At 39.0% G+C, this 27,362-nt stretch overlaps 1 protein-coding gene across 11 annotated transcripts; it reads left to right on the top strand.

Moving 5' to 3' along the window:
* The first annotated feature begins 977 nt into the window (after positions 1 to 977).
* Pabir2 (PABIR family member 2) lies at positions 978 to 23,926 on the top strand. 11 transcript variants are annotated; one of them, XR_010046659.1, is made up of 13 exons: positions 978 to 1,983; positions 4,581 to 4,640; positions 4,790 to 4,868; positions 9,324 to 9,380; positions 9,679 to 9,722; positions 9,804 to 9,858; positions 10,110 to 10,211; positions 10,399 to 10,484; positions 11,261 to 11,325; positions 13,868 to 13,964; positions 18,164 to 18,334; positions 21,111 to 21,231; positions 22,018 to 22,076. XR_010046659.1 is itself a non-coding variant. In XM_013144416.3 (12 exons), the coding sequence occupies exons 1-11, from the start codon at positions 1,886 to 1,888 to the stop codon at positions 21,229 to 21,231; spliced, it is 864 nt and encodes a 287-aa protein (XP_012999870.1). In that variant the 5' UTR covers positions 979 to 1,885; the 3' UTR covers positions 22,018 to 23,926. The 11 variants fall into 11 exon arrangements, 8 of the variants coding, with proteins under 8 accessions (XP_012999870.1, XP_063102510.1, XP_012999872.1 ...); XR_010046658.1 differs by lacking the exon at positions 21,111 to 21,231 and having other exon boundaries at positions 22,018 to 23,926; XR_001199511.3 differs by having other exon boundaries at positions 21,111 to 23,926.
* The last annotated feature ends 3,436 nt before the right edge of the window (positions 23,927 to 27,362 follow it).

Raw genomic sequence — 27,362 nt, 5'->3', positions numbered from 1 at the left:
ACTTCAGGATTCAAGTAAATGTTTGGACTTCTCAGAGATAAAGACTGTGCATGTGGTTAACAAATGGCCATTGAGTAGCTACTGTGAACAAAGGAATTTATTATGATTGTTTTTTGCTCAAGCTGTGTGCTGAGCAAAAAAGAGATAAAAAAAAGATACATAAATTGCTTAGAGGTTGCTAATCTAGTTGGTAGACTAAAGAAAAGTGCTTTAAAACCCTCTTATTACAAAGTACAAATTGTCTTCTCATCCCTAGGACCACTCAACTGGTGATCATTAAATGAGTTAATATTTCCATACCTGTTAGAATGCTGCCTGACACGTAGTAAGTGCTACATAGATTTTTGTTGAGTCAGTGAATTTATTGATCAATCCAGTTCTCACTTCCCAGGTCGCAGTTAGGTTCTCTATAAACTCTCTCTCTCTCTCTCTCTCTCTCTCACACACTCATATATAGGATATGGAATATATGTATGATATATAAGACATAGGATATACAGGATATGGGATATATGTATGATGCATATATAAGATATGGGATATATATGATATATATAGCATATCAGATATATATGATATAGATATAGATATATGTCCAAATGAATGATTGAAAAAGAAATCAGCCCGTCCCCAAACCAACAAAATTGAGAAACTTAAGAAATGAGTGGAGATCACAAAGATTGACGTGTACAAGTTAGGAATAAACTTGAAATTCCATGCCCCTCCTGCCCTTGAATATTGGTTCAAAATTCTGAAAGCAATGCTCCAGAGCTCCAAACTATTGGCTCTTTTCGAAATAGGGCGCCAGGGTTGCTGGGCCAATGCCATGGAGAAAGACAAAGGCCCCGGGTAACGCTCCGCCTCTTTGGGGGCCGGTGGACTGGGTGAGGATTCCGCGCATGCTCTGTACTTTCGTACCCCCTCAATTGAGCAGCCACCCCTATTGGAGCAAGCGCTCTGCGCATGCGCGGGACCCGATAGGTACCCGGACGCGGAAGAAGTGGCCCCGCAGAGGTTCCCGCTTCCGAAGCGTGGGAGGCTGAAGAGGTGGCAGGTTGTAGATTTTGATCTTGGCCCTTACGGGTTCCCCGGGCCATTAGAACCTGTGAGGAAGAGGAGGCATTGCAGTGGCGGCAGAGGGGACGAATCCTTCCACCAGTCCTCGAGGCGGGAGGGGGCAGGGTCAGGAGAAGCCCCGATCCCAGGTCTGAGGAGTCTCCGGACCGGATCCCGGAGTATGGGGGGCTGGACAAAGTCCCTGAGCATGGGGAGCTGGATCTGCCGAGACCTCCCCTCCGAGCCCTGCCCGATTGTCCAGTCTTGGTTACTAACACTGCCCAGGGAGACGCGGCATCTATAGCCGGTCCCCGCCGGTGGCCCTCGGCGGGAAAGACAGCGGCATGAGTTCCGCCATTGCCTAGTTTCCTCCCCTTCTTCCTCTTCTCCCGCTGGCCTTCCTCTCTTCCCCATATCTCCTCCTTCCTTCCCGTCCTGCGCTATTTCCCTACCGTCTTTCCTCCTTTCACCTCTTACCTCTGCCCTGCCTTACCATCTATCTACTTTCCATCCCTCTTCTTTTCCCTCCTCCCTCCATCCTTGCCTTCCCGCCATCAATCTTTCCTCTACCCCTTTTTTTTCATTCTGTCGCCGACCAACACATCCTCCATCCTTCTCCCCTTGCTCACCACCATCCTCTCCTCCTCATCAGCTTCCTTCCCTCCTCCTCCTCCCCCTCTATTTTCTCCACCCCCAAGCCTCCGCCTCCTAGCCCCCGCCCCCCAGCTGCCAGTCCCCAGAAGCTCAGTCGTGCTGTGAGTCTTGGAAGCCCATAGCTAAGCACCGGGAGCTGAGTACTGCCCGTTGTGCCTGCCTGCAAGTCTCCGACATGGCTCAGGAGAAAATGGAGCTGGACTTTGAGCCTGACATCTCTCTTGGGAGTACCCTGAGGAGGTCCAACAGCGCTCCCCTGATCCATGGGCTCAGGTGAGGACTGAGGATGGAGTACAGGTCCAAAGGTTTCTTGACTCTGTATAAGCAGTCTTCCTTTTAGGTGTGGGTTTGAGCTCTTCAAACCGAGGGGGTTGGAGACTTGTTTGCTGGACAGTGATTTGGGTGCTAAGGGGGAGCAAAAGTTTGATCTCAAACTTTGGTCTATATAGGGGAAATGCCTCCCTCCACACCTGGGAACTGTGTTCTTCTCTCTGAAAGGAATTACAGACAGCTTCTGGCTCTTTTGACAGTTTGCTTGCCCTAGCTAATTTCCACCAGGGAATGTCAGACTGAAGCCCCTGGAACTAGGCTTGCAACTTGACACTTGTCTCTTAAGCGCTGCTATTTCTAAGCTGAGTTTAGAACCCTGGCATTAGCAGAGGTTTGCTTTAATCACAATTTATCTAAGAACTTATAATCGAATGGTGTGTTCATGTTACGTTAAGTGATTTGGATTTGCCCAGATGTTTTCAGATTCTAAAACTGCCCGAAGTGTATTTCAGTGAAAAAAAGGGTGGCCTGTAGCTTAGGTTAGTGGAATTACAGATTTGAGACACCAATGGAAAAGATTGATCCTTTAATTTCAGAGGCAGAGTCTCATGTTTTCATGTGAATAAGACATCAGAGAGTCTTTAAAAAGTAGAATCTTGTGATGGTGAAAAGGTTAGTTGGGCTATTACATTTTCACTTTTATAAGCAGACATTTCATCTTAGGTAGAGAGCCAGGTTGTGAGACCCTTCGAAAATGACATTAATCCATAAAAGCAGATGGTAGTACAATTAGCCAAAACTACATTAATCAAGCACAGTTGAAGGCATAGAAAGATAATTTGTGACTCTTGAATTGAGTGTAACATCTGCATTTTGATAACAAAAACAAGTTTGCCCTTTTTTTTCATTAAACAACTTTGCATGGAGGGGTGATGGAGTGACTTTGTTTTTCTGATGCTATCCTTGGCCCTGCATTTTTTAATATACTTCAGGAACAACTTGTTCTGTCTTTTACACTCTGGTAAGCAATCAATTGCTAGAGCCTTGGATGATCCTACTAACTTGCATTTAGATAATTAAGTACTATTTTTTGAGTCACAATTTAAGTAATTATTTGAAAGGTACTGTGATATGACAGAAGAGGGAATAAGGCATATCCCTAAGCCCAATTCCACTTTTTACTCGTAAACTGTGCTCATGAATGAGTCATTGATGTTTTCTGAGTCTGTTTTCCCATTGAAAAATTAGGGAAGCCGAAACATGCAATCTCAGTGATCCTTCAAAGCCCAATCCAATTCCGTTCTGAAAGTCCTTCAGCTCTTTTTTTCAGTGCTGGGGATGGAGCCCTAGGCCTTGTGCATGCTGGCAAGCATGCCATGAGCTTCTTGAACACTTACCATGTACGTAGCCTCTACTAGGCACTGCAGAGATATCATATAAAAATGAATAAAGCATCTTTATACTAAGAGGTTTAAGACACATGCACACTTTTTTCTGTACTGGAAAATACTTTAACAAAAGGTTAAATAGGGGCTGGGAGGTATAGCTTAGTGGTAGAACCTATTCTTAGAATATGTGAGGCACTAGGTTCATCCCCAAAACTACAAAAGAACAAAAACAAGAAAGCAGGGTTTTCTTGAGTGTAGTTTAGTGATAGAGTGTAGCATGCATTAAGGCCCTGGGTTTGATCCCCAGCACCATTAAAAAGGTTTCACTTATCTGGGCATGGTGGTGAAAGTTTGACCTCTGGGTTCAAGAGCAGCCTGGGCAATATTCTGAGACTCTATCTCAAAGAAAGAAAGAGAAAAAGAAAAAAAGAAAGAAAATGCTGAGTGTGGTCATGGTGGTGCATGCCTGTAATCCCAGCACTTGGGAGGAAAGTCATTGTGAGTTCGAGACCAGCCTGGTTTACAAAGTCAGCTCAAGGCCAGCCTGAACTGCATAGTGAGACTGTCAAAACAACAACAAAAAAGATGTCTCAAGAAGTGTGTTGTCTCTTCAGAGAAGGGAATAACAGCACTCGGGAGGCTGAGGCAAGAGGATTGCCACGAGTTTGAGAGCAGGCTAGGCTACATGATGTGTTCAAGACCAGCCTGAACTACATAGTGAGACTTTTCCTCAAAAAACAAACAAACAAACAAAAAAACAAGGGAATGATTGCATTAGATTTGTGGAATGAGTAGAGGTCTGTGGAGTGCTTCCATTCAGAGCATGGTGTTTTAGGTCGGTGTGGAAAGAAAGGATCTTGTTAGGAAGACGGGCATTCGAGGCACAAGGCGCAATTTGAGCAAGGGGAAAAAAGTTCACAAAAAAAAAGGAAAAAAAGGTCACGTAAGTTTATGCATTCAAGCGCCATTGAGAGGTGTGGCGTACTTCTAGGTAGCTGTCCTCTGAGGTGTGCTAATATGGCTACTCTCCTTGGACGGGTAGGGGACGCACACGGAGGACACCGCAATAATTAGGCTCTATGACAGAAACGAGCAGCGGTTGGGTATTTGGCTAGGTTTAGGGGCGTGGCTTTGAGGGGAAGCAGCTAGATTGGACCAGCTTGAGGCCCCGCCCCACACCTCTCTAAACCAACTCCCTTCCACCGAGATCAGTTGCTGGAGAACACCAGCTGGCCAGAACACACCAGCGGCCAGAGCACGGTGCAGCCAGAGGTACGGGTCAGCCGAGAGGGCGGGGAGGGGTTTCTCCTTTGTCAGAAACTAGACTTTGAAAATTTTATTGTTAAGTACGAAATTGACGCTAATACGTCTGAAAAACATCTTCCTTTCAAAGAATTAATCATTTTATTTTTACTTTCCAGCGATTTTTCACAGGTTTTTCAACCTTACTCGTTTAAAACTCGGAGGAATAGTACAACAATTATGAACAGCCGCACTTTTGTAAGTATCAACGTAAATATCCAAAGTGATTTTGGATCATAGAAAATACCTGGAAACACGCTCTACTTGAAAATTATGTGGTACATTCGGTAATTTTAAAAATAGAAGGTATCACCAGCCTTGTTTCCTAGTTTTGCTTTGGCTATTCAACTTATGTTACAAAAGGAGACTGTAAATAAAATTTTTTTTCTTTGCTGTGGGACTTGGTATTTTAAAAAAATGTTTATTGTTATTTATCACTACTTCTATCGTGTCTGTGAGGTAAATCAGAAATTTGACTTCTAACTCTACCTGCAGATACTGGTTTTTACTTGTCCTAGGATGTAAGCATCACTTGAATGGTAGCATAATGTTTGTTTCTGAAATTCATCTGTCAGGAGATGATTTTCTAAAGACTCCTGTAAAATGCTGGTATTTCTGTTCTCAGAAGAGCTGCTGATTGTGACTTGTCGATAGCTAGAGGTGCTGCAGAGCACCTTATTAGGTGGTTGCCTTAGAGAAATTATGAAGGTCTTTGTGTAGCAGCATTTCACAGGCAGAACTCACTCACCCCATCAGCCACAGTGCTCTGAAGACATCTGTGATGTAAGTGCATGGACCTCTAAATGGCTGAACTAGATTTCCATAGTGTGCACACAAACATTCATCAGTTTATTTATAGGAGTGCCGCTCTAATCTCTGAGTCATCTAAAATTAATGTACAATTGTAATAAGCTCCTAACTAAGTCGGGTCTGAGAAACGACAAATCAGGGATGAGGTACATTTTGGCTTAAAGGTACACTGATAGCTGCTAGCAAAAGAGGAGAGGGTAAAACTGAAAAACAGAGGTTTTTTAAAAAAAAATTAGTTTGCAGCTAAGAAGCTATTGATAGTCCCTGAGTGTGTCACTAGTATAGAACCTTATAATAATGTTCTTAGGGTTTAACCCTTCCTTAATTCCAGTAATACCTACATCTGAATGGTATTTTACATGGTACAGAGAGTACTGTCACATGAAGTAGGCAGAGCAAAAAGTATTTTCCCAATTAAAAATAGGACCAGCTAAGACTCAGACAACATAAATGGTTTGCTCAGAACACACAGTAGTAAATGATACAATTGAGGTCTTCCAATGCCATTCTGTTTGGTCTAATCTGTTTGAGAAGGGAAAATGTAACACATTTTTAAAAGATTTCCAGCCAAAGTAACTGAAAATATTAAAGGGGAAAATGTTAGCTATCTAGAGACTTGCTTTGCTTCACCTCTTTCCTGGGGTATACTGGAAAATATAACCGCTTATTTTTGCCGGCTATATGAAAGATGTTTTTACATTTTGTACAGCTGTGATCCTGATAAGGACAGCATAGCAAAAAAAAAAAAAGGACAAAATGAATTTGCCTCTCTACACTTTAATTACATCTTATAAAACATGAAAATTCTTACCAACTCTGCTCTAGGTTCACCTCCTTAGTCCTGACAAACCCCTTGACAGCGGCTGCCCACAGACTGCTCATTTTCTGAAGGGGCTCTGGAGATTCGCTGGCCTTGATGATCCTTATGCTACCCTTTACCCTCATCCTAGTGTCTTTCTTTCTAGCTTTCTGGTCCTTTGAAACCCAGTTTAATCCTTATATGTGCTTTGAACAGGTTTCCACTCTGAAGAAAATAGTGACGTAGCCTATATGATGTCAGAGTGCACTCCATCAGTCATAGTATTCTAATCTGTGTCCTGTAGTATTTGCAAATAAAACGGAAAGGAGGGACAGGGAAAAGAGACAGAAGTAGGATCTTCATGATTTACCAGCTGATTAGCTACTAGTGCAGGGAGAAGGACGACTCTGACGTGACCAAAATTGTGTTTCTCGGTGACCAGGGGAAAGGTGTAGCCTTGATTAGTAATAGAGAAATCAAGAGCACTGGTAGTTTGAGGGGAAAGGAAGTGAATTATTTTGGGGAAAGGGGTTTAAAGTGCCACTAGTTCCGTGCCTTTCTCCAAAGCCACGTTCTGAATCACTGTGTTTTGTTTTAGACTCTGACAGTTTCCTGTCTCCCCGCTTCTCACTGCGGCCTATGAGCCTTCTCACTGCACGGAGAAGACAGACACTTGTCTTATATAAACGTCAGCTTTCTTCTTAAAATGTCTGTGCCTTCACATACGGCACTACTCCCTGATCTTTCGTGCGTTTGTGACTGTCCTGTCACTTTGCCCTGTCTGTGTGTCTCCCTCTCAGTCTATGTCTCTTCCTCTCTGGCGCTTTGCCTCCCACTGTCTTCTCCCAACTCACCTGTCTGATGTGGGGAAAACAAACTGTTTTCTTTTTCATAGGTTTCTTTTGCCCTGAGGAAAGGAAGAAAAAGCACAATCAACACTCATCTGCCTCTGATTCTCTCTCTCTCTCTCTCTCTCTCTCTCTCTCTCTCTCTCTTTCTGTCTCTCTCTCTCTCTCTCTCTCTCTCTCTCTCTCTCTGGTCTGTTTCTTGGTGATTCTTTGTCTCCTAATTTCTTGCCAATTTGTAATCTCACAATTCCATTAAAAACTGTCCTTGAGGGGCTGGAGATATAACTCAGCGGCACAGCGCCTGCCTGGCAAGCACAAGATCCTGCCTTCAGTTCCTGGTACCAAAACAAACAAGCAAAAACCTGTCCTTGAAAATGGCCACTTAATTGCCGGTGTTGGGGGGAACTCATTTCTTATCCCATTTGACACCATAGCAACACTTCTTTGAGGCTCTTGGCTTTTTTATTTAGCTGATACGTTCCTCTCATTTCTGCTTCTAGACACAGTTTTGCTGTTCTCTGTCCTTTGTGGGCCACTTGTCTAGTTTTGTCTAAAACTGACAAGTTGTGTATTATGTAAGCAGAACATCTAAATTTCTGCAGTCAGTCTGCAGCCACCCTCACTTCAGCTTTCATAATTTCCTTGCCTTTTGGGTTTCTTTGGTTCTCTGACTGACACCTGCCTGAGCTCTTCCCTGTTGGGCTGTTTGTTAAACAAGCTCCCCAACTTTTTTGCTTGGTTGATAGCTTAGTGTTTTTCAGATGGCCCGATTAAGAGTTCACCAGGAAATATGTATACTTTGATAATGAAAAACAAACTTTAAAAATACTTTTTCTGGTAAAGTTTTTTTTCTCTTTTCAAAAACTGGGAGAAAAAAAGCATGGGTAGTGAAAGGATGTTTGTTTTAGGTACAATCGTGTTTCAGTACATAATTTTTTAAAATTTTACATGACTTAGCATTTGCCTAAAACAAATTTTTAAGCCAGGTCTGATGGCTTGCACCTGTACTCACAGTATTCGCAAGAGGCTGAGGCAACAGGATTGCAAGTTTGAGCCCAACCTGAGGGACTTAGCAAGACTCTGTCTTGTGCCGGGGATTTAGCTCAGACATAGCACCTGCCTGGCAAGCACGAGGTCCTGGGTTTGATTTCCAGTACCAAAAAAAAAAGACCCTGTCTCAAAAAACAGGAGCCCAGACTGGCCTCGAACTCATGACAGTCCTCCTGCGTCATCCGCCTAAGTGCTGGGATTGCAGGCTTGTGCCACCAGGCCACATGAAAATAAAAAGGAGACTGCAGATGTAGCTCAGTGCAGAGTTCCTGAGTTCAATCTCAGTAATACTACCACCATCGCTAAATAAATAAGTGAATATTGATTACCACATTAGTATGCAGAAAGTCTTAATAGCAGAGGGCCTCTTAAACAGGACACTGGTCTTATTTGGATTTATAGTATTAGTGCTTATTTGCAATAGTAGTTTATATTATGACAAATAAAACTCTTTACGATCTTTTGATTATGAGCTGTGTCTTACATTTTGTGACAAGATTGCAACCTTTTGAAGGAAAAGAAGTTTGACCCCAAAATTATTTCAGTTTTGTGTTGTTCAGAAAAGATGATGTAAGGGAAAGCAACAATTACAACTTACATGTTCATTTTCTTTAGAAAGGTTTAATAGTGGCACTATTAGTGATCGAATCTTTAAGCATTCATTGAGATTATGGAATGGAAATCTTATTTCAGTTTTAAAGTGTTTTTGAGACTATAAATCATGGATAATATTATAGTGGGCTTGTTAGTCTGTCTCCTGTTGGTTGCATTGGTAATAAAATTTGTAACACTGATGTTTTTCGCCCCTTTCTCATCTAGTTCCTTATTTTAGATAAGTGGGATCATGGGTATTTCCAAGACCCAAAGTCTTTTTTTCTCCAAATTTACACAGCTCAGCATTCATTTGGGAAAAGTGCTAAAGTCAGGGCCTGCCTAGCGACAGATGGTGCTTTGAGGTTGGACACCTGGTGTACTTTCTAAAGACTGAATGTACTGCCTCCAGTGCATTACCGTTCAGGGACTTCAAGCGCTAAATTTCTAAGAAGACTATGAAAAATTATCTAGGAAGAGGTTGTACACCAGCACTGACAGCAGACTGCTGCTTTGTGATTCAGAAAATAGTAAATGTTTACTTTTTCTTTCCAGTTGCTGCCATCTTCAACTAATCGTATTCCTAGTAGCAGACTGCATCAAATCAAAAGGGTAAATTTTACTTACTAGCTCAGATCTAAAATTTTTGAATTTTACATTTTTACTGTGATTTTGAAGATTCAGCTGTTAAAAGGAGTCACAATGCAACTCTGGTCAGTTGGATACAGAATAAACTTCTTGGGATTGTACAGATCAAATACAGATGTGGCATTGTTGACTTTCTTAGAATGTTAGTTCTGCTCACCTGTGACTGTGCCAAATGAGGTAGAAAAGGCTTTTAATTTTATTTGGAATAGCAAACCACATGGATAAAAAATAATTTATTAGCACATATGTTTGTCCCTTGTAGGAAGAAGGCCTGGATATAATGAATAGAGAAACTGCACATGAAAGGTTAGTGCTTGGGGAGAGCAGTGTCTAGCCTCATTATGTCTTGCTTGTAAACACTGATGGCCTTTCCTTTTGCTTATTTAGGGAGGTGCAAACAGCTATGCAGATAAGCCAGTCGTGGGATGAAAGCTTGAACCTGGTAAAGTTTTCCCAGATTCGCTTATTTTTTATCTTCTAGAAATCTTTATGTCCTTCACTGGCTTTGTTAACTATTTCATAGATTTCCTCCCTGTGTGCTTCCAAACTGATTCTTGTTTTTGATTTCGAGTTTTCCTGCAGAATAGTAAAATAGAGACATTTCTACTCCTAGAACGTAGGTGTGCTGTGCTGTGAAAGGAGGAGCTGCTGTGCACTGAATAGTGAGGAGTAAATGATGCTTTCTGTTTACAGAGCGATAATGATTTTGACAAGCCGGAGAAACTGTATTCTCCTAAGAGAATTGACTTCACTCCAGTTTCCCCAGCACCTTCACCCACCAGAGGATTTGGAAAGGTAGGATCATTGATGAGGTACTAGCTATCTTTTTATACACCAAGCACTTTAGTGTCTAAAACATTTCATCCACACATCACCTCACTCTTAAAATATACAGTAACTTGAATAAAAATCTGAGCTTGAAGAATCCTTTGAAAACTAGAGAACAAGAACTCTTTTTTAATATCAAATATATTTTTTCTAGCAATGCTTTTCACCATCTTTACAAATGTTTGTGAGCAGCAGTGGATTGCCATCGAGTACTTTTGGAACTCCGAGACGATTTTCAACGTAAGTAAATTTGAATTTTAACTGTGATTAAAGTGCCACTCTTTACATTTATCTCTCAAATCAGTCTTTTCCGATGTTTTATTACAGAAATTTTCAGAGATGCAGCAAAATTGAAAGGATTTCACAGTGAACATCTAGAGTTCACCAAAGTAGTATAATGTATACATCAGGAAAAGAAAAACTTGTATGGTATTTTAATCCTGAATTCATCATGAGATTAATATACATTAAGTTTGGCCCCTACAGTCACAAAAGGTGCTCAAAGTGACAGCTATGTGAGCTGCCAGGCATCTATTTGTGTGGCAGAGTGCTAAAGTGTGAATACATTTTTTTGGTCAGACTCTGTATGTCCAATACCTGTATTCTGCCACTAACATTTCACCAGATTCTGTTTTTTGAAACTTTGTTCTGAGTTATATTGAGAGGGAACATACACACACACCTATATATCTCTCTTAAGGAAGAAAAATTAAGATTATGAATCACCCAAAATCCAAATAACTTTTTAATAAGGTATTTTTTCCTTTAAACTGTTTGTGGTATTTTGTCTTAGAGAATGATTTTTTAAATGGCTTTAAATGCCATGTTCTATATTGTCATCTGCTGGGTCAAATCACTTATCAGCATTCCAGTTACTCAGTCTATTACACAAACACTTCCTAGTTCTGTTTGTACAAGCATAAATTTTATTCATTCATTCATTTATTTATTTGGTGGGCTGATGATCTTGCATCTTGGATGTACTTCACATCATTCTGTTTGTTTGTTCCCTAAAGCCGGAGAAGTCAAAGCCCAGTGAAGTGCATTAGACCCAGTGTTCTTGGTCCTATTAAGAGAAAAGGTATGGAAAAGATGGTGACTGGTGGATAATAACTGTGTACTTGAAACCAGCTGGGAGAGTAGATTTTAAATGTTCTTATCACAAAAAGAGGTAAATGTGTTAACTAACTTGATTGCTGTCATCATTTTTCATTTGTATATTGAAAATATACATATACCAAATCACATACCCCTTAAATATGTCAGTTTTACCTCAGTAAAGCTGGAAGAGATAAAGATACATCACACTTGGTATTAAACCTAATGAAGCTGAAGTTAAAACCTTATGGTTTCTGTTTGAAATGAGCTCATATCATTTTTATCTTTTTCTAAACTATAAAGTGTTCCCACATACATTGTACTGTTCTGAGTTTTGTAAATTAGCTACCTGATACTGCCTATATTTTTTATGTCATATCTGGCTCATATCTATATTATTAGTATATATTCCAAAACTATTGCCTCTCATTGATCTGAATGTAAAAAAGATGCATCCCTGTTTTGTTGGAGAAATATATAATAATGTCATAATAAATATCTCTATAAACATACTGTATGTCCAAGTGTAAGGTAGATTTACCCCCATCACCATATTATACCTAAACACATTACTTACATATATAGAGTTTTGGTTAAAAACAGGTGCTTTTTTTAATTACCTTATTTTGAGCCAAAAAGGATTAATGTCCCAATCAGTACAATTTCAGATACTTATAGATGCATCAGATAGCATAAAAAATAAATTTTGGTTTAGTGATTATTCTTGAGGATAGGACTATATGATTACAAGATTCAAATGTTAATTAAACAAGAGTTTTACAGTGACTTTTAAAAAATGGTCCTGTACGTGATTTCTTTCTTCAGATCATCTTCAGGACCAGTAAACAAATTAAATCTCCTAATATGAGAAGAGCGGATATTTGTTTGCTTTAGTGAAATCTTTCCAGTGACAGGGTCACACATAGACTCAGACAGAACTATATTTTAGGCAACTTAAAATTAAAGGTGATGTGATCTGGAAAATAGATTGTAATGTGGTTACAAGGTTCATATTTAGGAATATGTTTATGTTATAAAGAACTTTTGTTTAATCTTGCAAGGAGCTATTTATAATCTTAAAGATATTTTGGAGGCAGTTAAGTGGAAATAACACATGGAAATAAAGCTGTTATTGTTGTTATCAACTTAATATTTGCAGGAAATTAATGGAATTAGAATAGGTTTAGTTTCATAGCTATTCCAAAATATACCAGCAGATGGAGGGATTCTTTGTTTAAAAAGGCTAAAAGTCTTTTGCTAGTGAGGTGGAGTTGAAACCTCTGCATATTTTTAAAACTGCATATTTATTAAAATGTGGCAAAAAGTAAATATACAACTTTCTCTGAATTTCAGTAATTTTTAGACTAGCTCCAGAGAAAAGACTACCACTAATTAATTAATTAGTGATACAGAAAAAATAAAAGTTATATTTATTCTTGTTTGCTTTTTTCTGTCATAAGATTCACATATAGTTCTAAATCAAGTTATTAATTTCTTCTTGGAGTACAAATGGACCCATGAATTAAAATGTCATTAACATTCTATTTTCAAGTGCAGATAGGGATTCAAAACCAAGTGTGTGCGTGTTTTAAATAACAGTATCACTTAACTTGGAAAGACGCTTCTTCTGTCTAACTTAGGATTGTCACACAACTTTCACTAGCTGATGGTAAATGTTTAGCATTATTCCTTTTGGTGCCAAGTTTTACTATTATTAACTCTGAGAAAATCTGTAGGATTGAGTTAGCCAGTATAGTACCACACTTGTTAACTGAATAATAATTACTTTCAAGTGTAGGTGTGTTTGCACACACACACATGCACACACATACTTTTTTTTTTTTTTTTTTTTTTTGTACCGGGGACTGAACTCATGACCTTGCGCTTGCCAGGAAGGCACTTTGCCACTAAGCCGTATCCCCAGCCTCTACACACTTATATTTTTAATCTTCATTTTCGGTATCAAAACCTTTTCCTTATACACTGTTTACCAGACAGCACATTTTTAACCCACTTGATGTTATCTCAGGAAATGACCAGATATTAAAATACATAAACTGGTGTTTGCTAACCATCTAGCATAAAATACTCACTGTGAACTTCAGCTATATGGAAATACTTTATTTTTACTGCTTGATCTTTATTTTGCTTGCAGTTAGCATCGTACTCGTTTGTTTTGTTTTGTTTTTTGTTTTGCTACCGGGGATCGAACTCATGACCTCGCACTTGCCAGGCAAGTGCTTGTGCTGCTGAGCTAAATCCCTGGCTGCATGATACTCTTAAAGAATGCAGGTATGTAACATGCTACATACACTATATGAGAAGTTTTTTTAAGGCTGCTGACTTTCTTGGATGAGGTATGTGAAAGTATATTTTTTATATTACAACACGTGGAAAAATAGTTAAGTAGTGACTTGAAGAAGTATTCTAAGCTTTAGTTAAACAAATACCATCCCGTTTTGACACCAATCTTGCATTTATTTGTAAAATCATTTTACAGTAAGTATTGTGTTTTTCTGATGCAGGTGAGATGGAGACTGAAAGCCAGCCCAAGAGACTCTTTCAAGGCACCACCAACATGCTCTCTCCAGATGCGGCACAACTGTCTGATCTCAATTCATGGTAAAAAGTGAAATAAAATCAGAAGTGTAAGTGGGTCTGACCCACTTGAAAAAAAAACACTGTTGAAAGTATTGAGATAATTTAAAAATGCATTCAACTTTTTATCCATGTTCCCATGGAAGGGCATTCTGGAGATGAGATAGTTTAGATACAGGTATTTTAGAATAACCAAGACCATTACAGAGCCACAAATGCTTCTTTTGGAAGCGCACCTTCCTTTCCATTCCCAGCTCCTGTTAGGTCCATTTCCTGGGGAGATGGGGAGGCACAGTGTATTAGCCGCAGCTGGCTGCCACAAGAAACACACTCTGGGCTGCTGGGATAGTGGGCAGCGATTGCAGCTGTCCCACTTGCATATTGCCTACTTTTGGCTTAGCGGAGAAGACCAGCATGGTGCTCTCTGAATGGCACGATCTGTTGTATGTAATGTTTTTGAAAATTTGGGGGTGTTCCATCACAGTACTCACTAAGGTTGCATTTTTAACACTTGCTGATTCTTATGGTCACATCACAGAACTATTAGTCTTACCCATTATAGGCTAGGTCTCTAAAGTTAAGAGCCTTCAGCATTTTTCTTAGGCTTGAAGTTGACTGCTTGGATGTTATCTGAGTGAAATCAGAGAGGTTAGTTGCAATAACCAGGAAATATTGTAAGATCTTTTAGGATGCTCTAGTCAACTTGCTGAGTGTCCATGTTCTGGACACAGTTGTGTAATACCTTTTAGAATTTTTCTGCTCCCTAAGTTTTATAGCTGAGAATCTTTTTAAAAAATTCATTAGAGTACTCACGTTAAAAATGATACCCTTTAACTAGAAGAAATAGGGAAGCCACTTATAAGGTATAAGGACTGATGCTTCCTTCATTCCAAATAACTTTATCATTTTGTGTAAGATAACCCATATTTCCAGTTGCCCAAGGAGTCACACGTTATTCTTGTTTGTTAAACTGACTGATCTGTACTGTTGTAATCTTGGATCAGATTCCTTTTAGATTGTTCTAGCTATTTTCAACCCCACAGTCTCTTTTTGTCCCCATCTCTGTGTCCTTGGTAGCTTAGTGTGCTAATTTTGGTAATGCCTTTCCAGGTATGTAGATGATTGCAAAGAGCAGTGTCCGAAGCTTGTCAAGAGGGCTAACATGTGAAACTCTATACTCAATGTGAACTGCATATTGCTTTTATGGTAAAGTGTATTTGAATACAGGTACATGACTATAAATAGATTTTGCTTAGTCAGTTACTTACCAGGTAACCAAGTCAAGTATAAGGTGGCAGCCATTTGGAAGCTAAAAAATGCAGGGTGAGGGACTCACTCAGTGGTAGAGGACGCCAGTTTAATCCTCAGCATAACAAAACAAATGAATAAATAATGTTTGAGTTGTTTTTATTACTCCCAGTACTGGGGGTTGAACTCAGTAAGCTCTGAGCTACATTCCCATCCCACTTTATTTTATTTTATGACGATAAATAAAATGACAAGGTCTCACTGAATGGCCCCGGCTTGCCTCAAACATGAAAAGCTTCTGCATCAGCCCTGTAGCTGGGCTTGCAGACATGTGCCACTACACCAGGTTGAGGTGTATTTTTGTATTGTCTTAGGCTGACTGCTGGAGGCTATAAAACAGGCTCGCACAAACAAGAAAGCCAGGGAAGCTACAGAGCTTAGCAGTGGTCCTCACTCCATGTGTGGGCATTTATTCCTCTGAGCAGTAGCCTCGGCCATCCATAGAGTGGCTATTAGAACTTGTTTCATGAGTGACTGCGAGAGCCCTGGTAACACCGAGATCAGTGATGAAAAACTTTTGACCTTTAAATATGCAAGGATGTTGCTTCCCGTGGGAGAGCTGTGCTTTATTCATGACCACTCATAGAGTGCCAGCGTGTGGCCCAAGTAATCTGTGGTAAAGAAATGTTTTCCTCAGAATTGATGGAGTCTAAATGTTAAAGGCACTTAAGTACTAGTCAGATGTGAGAACATGTGCCTGCAGTCCCAGCCACTCACGCGGCTGAGGCAAGAACATTGCTTTAGCCCTCAAGTTCAAAATGAGCACGCTCAACAAAGCAAAAGCCCATTTCAAAACAGGCATAGTTAAAAAGTTAAGCAAAATTTCAAGTCATGCTTTTAGTCACTTTGTAATATCTAGATTTCTGAGGTTATGACAGCTTACAGTTGTGCTAAGAGTTTTAGGGCACCTTATATACTAACAATGCTGACATACATGCCTGCAGTAAAGAGGCTTTGCAATGAATTACTCTTTTTATGTAGAGCCTGGACCCTGCTTTCTTAGAAACTGTTCTTCTCTCTCTTACATGCAGTTTCACTGATCAAAATCAGACATCCATATTTTTAGCAAGGGAGACAGAGTTACAAACCAGCTGTATTCTAGTTTCCATTGCCAAGAATGGCAGTCTACTTGATAATGGAACTAATGAAATGATTTTTATACTACCTTTTAGAGAGCAGATAAAGAATCAAGTCATTAGCAGTTATCTCATTGTTTTAATCTTTATGGTTTGTTCTCTGCCCCACCCTGCACAGAAATGGAGTAGATAGGTTTTACAGCCTTTATATTTATGTGCTAGATAATAATCTTTAAAACCTGGCATCTTTGAAGTATAAATGAAATTTAAAATTTGCGTATAGACCCATTTGGAATTTGTCCAGTGAAGCATACTTTTTTATTTTATAGTGTTGTAGTAAATAAAAATGTTCAAATTGTTACCAACCACATCTGGGGAATGTCACCAACCATAGTATAGGAATTATGTCATTTCTGTATTTGGTGCTTGGGGACATCCCAAGTTAGAGCACACATTTGAGAAGCACACCTTTGCATGGTACTGGGGTTCTTTTTGCATGTTGGGAACTCTTACTGTGCTCCTCATTCTGTTGGGAGTAGGACTATATGTACATACAGTATGTTGTATCAAAGGGGCTTTCAGGCCCCTGGCCCTGGAGGTTAGTAATAATAATAGTTTATGTTTCATAGGAAGAGTTCACCTGTGAATTTCCTTGCCCAGTGCTTCAATCTCTTTTTTTCTTTTTTCCTTTCTTTTTTTTTTAGACAAGGTCTTGCTCTGTAGTGCAGGCTGGCCTAGAACTCACTGTGTAGCCAATCACTTAGAGCCAAGGCTGGCCTCACACTCATGATCCTTCTGCCTAAATCTTCTGAGTTCTGGGATTACAGACATGTGCCACCACACCCAGCCAGTGCATCAATTTTAAAACAGTGTTTTATTTTTAATTTCTTTCTTTTCTTTTCTTTTCTTTTCTTTTCTTTTCTTTTCTTTTCTTTCTTTCTTTTTTTTTAAGACAAGGTGTCACTATATAGTTCAGGCATGGCCGTAAACTCACTACATAGCCCTAGATGGCTTTGAATTAGTGTTGATCCTCCTGTCTCAGCCTCCTGAGTGCTAAGATTACAGGCATGCACCACCACACCCAGCATGACTATGTATCTCTGCATTTTATATTAGAGTTATCTTAGTGGTTCTAGTGTACTAACATTCTTAATGCTATATGTGTCATGGCTAAAATCCATCATCATAAATACATGACAGTTGTAAGAAAAGTTTTAATCATGATTTATTTAATAAATTAATAGAAACATGTACATACATAGTACTATAGAGATGCTTATATGGGCAGTTTAAACGTCTATACTAATACATTTAAATTCTTCTTGACAAGATAACTAGTAATGATCAGATTGAAATATGTGGTCTTAAAAACTTGGACATTATTTGGAATGGTAATGCTAGGCCTTTCTAATGCCAGGGAGTAGACACAGAAGTCATATGTACCAGTTCAGCTCTTACAAAGGGTATGGGGGTGTCTATAATCTCACTTTATACCATGAATAATCTCTAGCGTGTTTCCAGCCTGCCATTAATATGATAAAACCTAGCTTATTGGTTGGACAAGGTACACAGGGACTCAGAAAGATGGCTGATTGCGTGAGTCACACCTGACATCCTAGTTTTGCCCTTAGAATATTTTAATGATTGGCTTATACTATACTTTCAGTCTTTGTGTCTCTAGACTGAGGGTACTGCTTGCACAGTCATGATATTTCCAATTCTGTGGTTCTAGTATTATCTCAAAATGTCTATTCAGTGGCTGGAATGAATTCGTTCCCTTTTGATTCACGTGCTCCTATTCCAGTGTTAAGTTGTCTAAGTCCTTTGATTTTTCTACAGTTGCAGGCCATTAGTGGAAGTAAAGCTTATTAAAACCTCCAACGAGCTTAAGCAAGGAAAAGAAGAAGTCGAATCACAACAGACTTTGTTGCTGTTAGAAGCTCTGGCATAAGATTTAATAGTGGTCAGTGTGAAAATATGTGTAGTCATCTGAGTGGATTAAAGAACTATGTAAGTCTTACCTTTATATGGATAAGAACTGGGTGACTTATGATCTGTAGTTTCTGATTCCATGCCGATATGTAGTCATGCCAGATTCATTAGAACAGAAAGTAGTTTTTAGTTTAGTAAAAATGTCTAGATAAAACTTTACCAAGTCCTACGTCTAAATTGCAGTGGAATCTAAATATAAGTATGCTATTTTTTTGTAAATCAACAAAATTATATATAAATAGAGAAGAAATTCTGAAATAAAATGTTCAGGATTTTTAATAATTTTTAGTTAAGTTCCTCAATAGTTTATTTCTTTTAAGGTGATCAATAGTGTTAGTAGGAAAAATTTCACCACAAGAGTCATATTTTGTTTTTGAATGAATTCAAGATTCACCCAAACACGCAGATGCTAATCCAAATGGAATCTTTTAACCCAGGGCTCACCATAAGTCTCGTGGTTGGAATAAAGATTTCTTTATTTATTTTCAGATTATCTGCACAGTGGCCAAATTTTAATCTAAACCTATTTCTTCCTGCCAAGTAGCATGGAGCATGTCCTTCGGCTGCCCAGCCAGTACGTGCTTTAAGAAATTAAATTCATTTTAGTATTAGTCTAGGCAAAAAGCTGCAGGAGGAAAAATCATATATGTTCCAAAGGCAAACAGAAAGGTCTTTTGATTTTTCCAGTGTCTTGGATTATCTGTGTAACTCTCTTTCAGTAGTTTGAATAATTCATATTTTAGACCTATTTTGCTACTTGGTTGAACAAATGTCAGAGCCAGCTAAATTTTCCAAACTTCTTACTTAAAAGTCACATTATTAATGATGCATTTGACAGCAATGAGCATAATATAGGAGTAGTGTGGAATATACTATTTCCATCTTTATTTTTGCTTTTCCAACTCCTATTTGTAGTGTTTCCATCTAAAAACCCACAAACAGTAGAAATAAATGCCATTTGGGGCCTGGGGGGATAGCTTAGTTGTAGAGTACTTGTTTAGCATGCTGAAGGCACTGGGTTTGATCCTCAGCATTGCAAAGAAAAAGAAGAAGAGGAAAGAAATTGTATTTTAAAAAATAATAGGGAAGAAGGGGGATTATGTTTCACTGAGGGTGGTATAGGGCCCAGAGGCTTCCAGATGTAACATAGATTACATGACACCAGAAATACATTAACTGGAAAACTCATAAAATGACAATATTAAAAACTCATAGCATTTAGAGAGTCTATTTTCTGTAGAACAGAATGGACTTTTACAAATGAGTCTAGGAAACAATCCTAAACTAGAACCTGAATTTCTTGATTCATCATTCCTTTTCTAATCTTGTGCTTTTTTTTCTATTTAAAAGTAAAAAGCTGGTCTGTGCAAATTTTTAAACTGCCTGCCTACCTCTCCAGCTTTGTGTCTTACTGTGTTCTCTTTACCCCTTTTCTTACAGCCGGACTGGCCTGCTTTTGATTTCCTCCCAAGCCCTCCCTAGTCAGTGCCTACTCATCTCTCACATTACAGTGCATATAGCATCTCGGAGCAGTCCTTTCCCTGGTCCTGCAGGTTAAATACATTTACCCATATGTTAGACTCTCATAACCCCTTGTAGCTTTCCTTTATTGCTTGTACCATAAATTACATTTATTAACATGATTCGTTAGATGTCTGTCTCCCCTCCCCACTGTTCTGTTCTGTAAAATCAGTGAGAACAGTGACCATGCTTCTTTCACATCCTTGTCTCTAATCTCAAACATACTTTATGCACTGGTGAACGTTCAGTAAATATTAGAATAAACAAATGACAAGTGAATTCAGGGCCCACAGAGCATAGGGTTTATGCTTTGGATGGATCGGGATCAAAGCTGGAAAGGAAGCTTGATGCCAAATTGTGAAGGCTCTTGGTTCCATACTGAAACCAAATTTATGAGGCAGGTAGCCTGGTTGTTGGGAGCAGTGAACAGCACCTAGACCAGAGGGGAGGTTATCCCTAGAGTGTAGAGGCACTTGGTGTCTAGAGCAGTTTGAGTGGAAGGATCTGAACAGAGGTCAGTCACCAGGTTTGAAGAGACAGAGAGGACCTGAGAGTATTAGGACTGTGGGTAGAGTGTGGCTTACATTTCAGAAGCTTACTTGGAAAGTAAAGTGAGAGATCAAAGAAAAAGTATTTTGCAGATAGTAGGGTGTCCTTTGCGGTTGGAAAGCAGGAAGAAAGGAAACAGTATAAGGAATTCATGAAAAAGAAAAAACATGAAAGACATGCCTAGAGGGACAAATCAGAATAAAAAATGCATTCGATTTGAAGGCCCCTGAGGAATGAGCAAGTGGTCAAGTCCAGGGTAGTTGAAAGACTTTTATTTTAGAATAGAGGAACTAGAAAGCAGTATGCTTGGTGGCAGCCTTCACCCAGTCCAAGAATGGGCACCTCAGTACATAACCATTCCTCTTACTTCAAGCCCGATGGTAAGAAGATAAATAAATAAGGACTGAGTTTCTTGAGCAGGTCAAGGAACCCCTTGTCAAACCATGGCTCGTCAGGAGGAATAGTTACTGTGTGGTGCACAGCATTATGTCTCTGAGGCAGGGGTGCTCAGGTGATACGAACTTTAAGTCTTTGAATTTTTGTCATTTCATAATTTCACAGGTTTCTCAATGTGGTACATTGTGTAGTTCATTGCTGTTGCTTTTATGCTTTTTATTATTTACAAATGCTCTACCAATGCGTGAGGCCTTGAAACTGTGTTGTTGCATGTTATGTTTACCCTGATAGATGCATTGGCTTATAATTCTTTTTGCTTTGTCCTCAGTCCGGATGTTATGGATGGCAGTAGTAGCAGCAGTGGCTTATCCTCAGACTCACTGGCTACAGGCAGCGCTCCCGCAGAATCTCCAGTAGCATGCTCCAATTCATGCTCTCCGTTCATCTAGGTGGATGATCTCTCACCCAAGTGACTTGCCCATTTCTGACTGTTTTAACTGCTGTTTCCCACATAAAACATTCTGGGAGGAAAGCAGATAACTTTGGTCCGTAATGCGGATTAAAGTCTGACAGATGTCAACCATTCTGATGCTGTTGTTTTGGGGCATCTCTTTCCTCTAAATTTCGATTTTCTGAGCTTACTAATAGCTGGTTTTGCTTATCTCATTTTGCGTCTAGTGACTAAATCTCAAATACTCATTTTTTTAATCACATAGAGGATTTTTTTGTCTTGGTACCTCAGTGAACACCTGTTTTCAAATCTGTGTGTTTAAGAAAGTCACTGATGGCTATTTTCTATAATGGTTCTTTTCCCCCAGCAGTGATACAACAGAGTTGATCAGAAATTCTCTTGCTTGAGAGATTTTTTTTGTTCTCTGTGGATTACATACTTTCCAATCTCTATTTCATAGTGATATACAAGTTGCTTTTGATTATATTGAAATTTTATTTTTCTGCATTGGCTTAAAGTGCATTATTTTGTTTCCCTTCTCTGTCTGAGCTGCTTCCTTGCCATTCCTCACAACAGGGAAGAAACATGTAGCTGCTTCCATCACTACCCTTACTGCTTCTTGCTGTTGGAGTGTATGAAGTGAGCGTTGATTTAATATCAAAAATGTAATTGCACTTACAGGATTAGTTACTGCAGGTCCTTATGACTTTGATGCCACAGTTGATATGTCTCCCCTCAGATCTGTAGCCCTAAGGAATATATAAAATATTGTTGATGTTTTTAGGTGGTGTTACCAAGGAGAAGAAATTCCTGCCTTGACCAGATGTGTGGAGCATCTACAAATGAACGAATAATGTTCTTTACACAAAACCACTGTGTACAAAAGCAGGCATCTGTGGAGCTATCAGTGTTTCTGGTGGTATCATGAGGCCTTAGGCGCCTTGGGTACATCACCATGCTAGAAGGAATTTATATTGTAAGGTCGCATGGAAAAGGAGGCTTTGTGTGATTGCCACATACTGTTTTGTTTGCTGCTTTGTTCTGACTCTTTTTTGTCATTGGATTTGTTTGTTTTGTTGTGTGGTGATTGGTGTTTTGGTTATCGTGTTGCCTCAGAGTAGGAATCCAGTTCTTATTCATTCCGTGTTATCATACAAGCAGTTTACTATCTGTAAGGAAGCTTTTAGGAGTTGAAAAAGTCAACATTAGCGTGCATTCTGCTTAAAGAAGCTGTTTGAACCATAAACAGCCGACATGCTAGTAAGTGTGAAGTACCAAATGTTATTTAACTTTTATTAGAGAAGTCTTCTGAGTGAGTCATTTAAGCACTCTTGAGTGTAATCTAATGTTATGTTAATGTACTATTTATTTCTCTGTGTAAATGTCTGTTTTGATAAGTTTCTTTCCATTTAGACATTGGGTATGGAATGTCTAGTATGCACATGTACACACTAAGATCATAATATTCCATTTTAAGTGAATGTAAGAAACGAAAACTACTGCACTTGTATCTTTTGAAGGCAAAGATTCTTGGACTTGAAAAGAAAATGGTGTGATTTGAAGGCACTTAGAAACTAGTAATAGTTTGAAGGGAAACCCATTCTCTTAATTACTAGAGAGCATCGCTTGGCTTGCAGTACAGTGATTTTATCACAGATTCAGATGTGTCCTTTCTTTTAAATTGTAACCAGCACCATAACAAGCCTCCCTGACTTTAGTTCCTGGGTCATTTTGCCTGTGCAACATGCATAATCTGCCAAGCCTAGCATACAAAGCATCTGTTACGAAAATTGCCCCCTTGTATGCCATTTCAAAGAAAAAATTTCTTTGATGGTATTCAGTGTATCTATTCTATCTCTAAAAGGACCATGCTAAGATGTTTTTGTCCCTCTGATGATAGTAGATGGTTTTGTCTTTCAGGAGATTTGTCTGCTTTCACTCTACTTTCTTATTTGCCTTAAAGGGACACTTGTAGGTTCTAACTTAGGACTATTAAGAGATAACCTTTGAAATGTGGTGATCTTTACATTTATTTTTGAAGTTCAGTGGTGGGATAGAACTTGAGGAAGAAATTCTTACAGCGGTCAGATTACCAGGAGACAGGATAATTGACTTTGTTCAAACCAAGGTTCATTTTTATTCGTTTTTGTACAGATGGACTAAAGGCTGGACATAGTGGTATCTGTCATCCCAGGTAATCGAGAGGTTGAGACAGGAGGATCACAAGTTTAGCCTGGCCTGGGCAAGTCCCTGTCCCAAAGGATAGGGTGAGTAACTCAGTAGTAGAGCACTTGCCCATCTTGTCAGTCTCCAGTACCAGGATAAACAAATGGACTAGAAAGTTAAGTTTGTGCAAAGATCGTTCTGTAATAAGAGATATGCTAGCCCACAGATGAGCTTTGTTGACAAGTATCCCTTTATTTTTATATAAAGTCTAATATTTGAAAAGTGGTTATTGTTATAAAGTAAAATTCTCTCTTCTTATTCTAATATTATATCATATATTCCAAGTTTCTATTTGAAAACAAGTATGAGATGTTATACATTAGGAAAATCCTATAGATACTGTTTTGGCTTGATACTTAATCACTATGTTTCATAATGGCTTTTGGAATAACAAAGTTTTGTGAAATGCTGGCCTTGTGTATATCTTAGAATGCAAAATTAATAAAGTACATGCATAAAATATAGTATTTAAAGTCTCTTCTCAATTGTTTTTTATTTAATTCTCATTGGTTATCATTTTCTGCCTCCCTATCTCAATAGTTCATTGCCTCTAAGGGCAGGTCAAGTTGTAAGTAAAAGCGTATCATGAACACAAAAGAACTATTAGCTATACTGAAGTTTGGGCTGTTTCCCCAAAGCGAGATCTCCACATAACCAGTCAAATTTTTAACAATATTTTGTAGTACTTGAAAATTTAGGTTTTTGCCAGAATTACACATATTTCTTACTTGCTTTCAATTTGATTTGTCTTCTTCTGTTTTTATGTACTTATAATCTTCTATAAATTATTTTTAGGACAAGATGAGGTGGTTAAACATACAAAAATAAACTTTACGTATGACTCAGGTTATAAATGCTCCATTGTATTTTTAGTATTAAAAATGGACTACTTTCTTGTTAATTTCATATTCACAAAAACATTGCAAAAAATAGCTTAAAGAATTTCCATATCCTCCACCCAGGTTTCCTAATTGTTACATTTAGCCACATTTGCTTTATTCTGTGTGTGTGTGTGTGTGTGTGTGCACGTGCGCACGCGTGTGCACATTATCTGAGAAGTTCTGATCCACATAGTAAGTCGCATATGCAACACTTTGCTACCCTTAAATGCTTCAATGTCAATTTTCTAAGGACAAGGACATTCTCAGTAACCTCATTAAAACTATTAAAATCAAGAAAAAATTATTTCATGGGCCCAAGATTTAGCACAACAGCATACGTGCCTGCCTCATAATCATGAGGTCATGGGTTTGATCCTTGGTACCAAAACAAAGCAAACAAAAAGCTTACCGATTCATTCCAATTTGACTGTGATCCCAGTAATGCTTTTATTAGCAAGTGGACAAATTTTTTTCTTATCCAGGATTAATCTGAATTCTGCATAATTGTTATGTGTCTAGTCTTCCCGAGTCTGGAATTGCCCGTCTTTCCTTTTGTGATCCTCACAGTTTTGGGAAAAAAAAAAACCAACCAGTTATATTGTAAAAGGTTCCTGAATTGGGCTATGTTTCCTCATGAGGAAATTCAGGCTATGCGTTTGCGACAGAGACACAGAAGTGATGACATATCCTCGGTGTATCATTTCATGATGCACATGGTGTCTTTGTTGTGTTTTTAGTATTGGTTACTTCGATCCTTGGTGTCTCCACTGTACATCTTTTCCTCAAAGGATTTAATAAAGTATTTTGTGTGGAAATACTTTTGAGAGTATACACTACAAATATTCTGTTTTCTCTTTTTTCACTGAGAAGTTTTAGTATCCACTGATTTTTTGTTTTGTTTTGTTTTGTTTTGTTTTGCCCCCGGGGATCGAACTTACAACCTCACGCTTGCCAGGCAAGTGCTTACACTGCTAAGCCAAATCCCTGGCCCTCATTGGCTTTTCTTGCCCAGCTTTATTTTGATACCTACTTATAGTAGCTCTATGTAATTGTCTCACTCCTACATGTTGACCAATAGCCTACTGTAAAGAACTCTCATCCCCACCATTTATTGCATCTGTGTGGACTCATGGAATTGCTTCACATGGTAGGTTCTTATTCATTACCATAATTATTCTGATATGCAATTTGTCTCAGATTTGGACAGTAATAGCCCCTCTAAGCTCATTCTGTGTCCTGTCATTTTGGGACAGTTTTTTACTTTTGGGCACAAGACATCTCACATTTATAATTTTTGTTTGCTTTCTGTTGCTGGGGTTTTGGAGGAAAGACAGGGTCTTGCTATGCAGCTCAGGCTGACCTTTAACTCATTTTGTAGCCCAGGCTAGTCTTGAACTCACAGCAATCCTGCCCCAGCCTCCCAAGTGCTGGGATTACAGGCGTGCAGCACAATGCCTGGCTCATTTATACTTGTCCCCTCCCTGGAATCAGTCATTTCTCTTAAGGATGCCTGATTCCTTTTAAAAGAGATTTAAAAGCTAGGCACAGGTACAAGGTGTGATCTTGCTGCTGGGGCATCTGTGTTTACAGAGCTTTGCAGCACAGGAAGCATATGACTGTGAATGTACATACACTATGTATTTGTGCATGTGCACACATGTATCTCTGTTCAGGAAAAAGCCATGAGCTCAGACTAGTGCCTCTGATTCAAACAGCATCTCAGGGTTTTGTTCCAGTGCCCTCCATAAGCATTTGTAACCTCATACTCTGACCTCTAGGAGGAGCATCAAGCTTTGTGTTCCAAGCATTCCTGAGGAAAACGCATGAGGAGTCCTAGTCAAGGAGTCCCCCTCAGTAACCTTTATTAATATATACGTAATGCCTTACCCTTTCTCTATGGCACGAAATAATGTTTTTCCATTTGTGATAGTAATTTGAAGTTCTCCATTGAAATAAATTTAGCAAATAACATTTTAAAAATATAGCAGAGAAGTTAATTTAAAGAAATGATTATATTAACAATGAGTGACATTTACATACGGCCAAAGTCTTAGAAGTTTATGTATATATCTGGATGAACATGAATCCAGGAAAATACTGGGTTGCGTTGGTGTGTGGAACTGTTGTGAAGAAGTTAAGAACTTCAGTCTGTGTGGAACACTCGTGAGGTTCCTTTTTTGGATTCTCTTTCTGAGGTTCTCTTCTGGGAAGTGTGATAAGAGAGGTCTGGTATTTCTAGTCCTGAGAAAATTCCCCCTTGCTTGTTTTTATTGCAGGGAAAGGGGCCTTAAGACCCCTTCAGATCTGGTTTGCTTGCTTATCAGTTTGACTAAAAGACAGCTGAAGTCAGAGAGTTTCCCTCAGAGGAAGTTTGCAGTCTGACTCCCCGAGGCCTGTTGCTATGGGTAAAAGAATTTTACTAGTCTAACTCCCCTGCATTTTTATCTCTGTCCAGGACCCATGGGTTAAGGTCAGGAATTCTAGGATTTGTAATCCTGACCGTGTATACTTTCTCCTCATAGACAAAATTAACTCCCAGAGCAGAGGTCTTCTTTTTTTTTTATTAACTTTCTTCTTTATCTTTTAAGAAGAAATAATTTTCATAATAAAAAAATTTCCGACCTCATAGAAGTGTTAAAAGTGAAAAACACAAAAAGACTTCTCTCCCCCACAGCCTTCTTATCCATAACAGGAAAGCTTGATTTGTGTCCCTGATCAGCTTTTTCTATACATATGTAAACATATTTGTAATAGATGTACATGAACATTTTAGGACCTTTGTAAGGAGCTGAGAAATGCACCCAGGGCCCGTGTGTACTAAGCATGTGCTCTACCACTGAGTTATGCTCCCAGGCACTTACAACTTTTTTGAGGTATAACATACAAAAAAAGGTACAGCCTGGAGAGCGGGGTGTAGTGAGACACACCTGTAACCCCAGCATTCGAGAAGCTGAGATATGAGGATCATAAGTTTGACATCAGCCTGGGCCACACAGGCAGTTTCAGAGCGGCCTGACTACTG

The sequence above is a fragment of the Cavia porcellus genome, unplaced genomic scaffold (genome assembly GCF_034190915.1).
Source record: "Cavia porcellus strain 051 isolate PalLab524CR breed Dunkin Hartley unplaced genomic scaffold, mCavPor4.1 scaffold_3, whole genome shotgun sequence".
In the NCBI taxonomy this organism is placed as follows: domain Eukaryota; kingdom Metazoa; phylum Chordata; class Mammalia; order Rodentia; family Caviidae; genus Cavia; species Cavia porcellus.
This window is presented reverse-complemented; position numbering and strand designations above follow the sequence as displayed.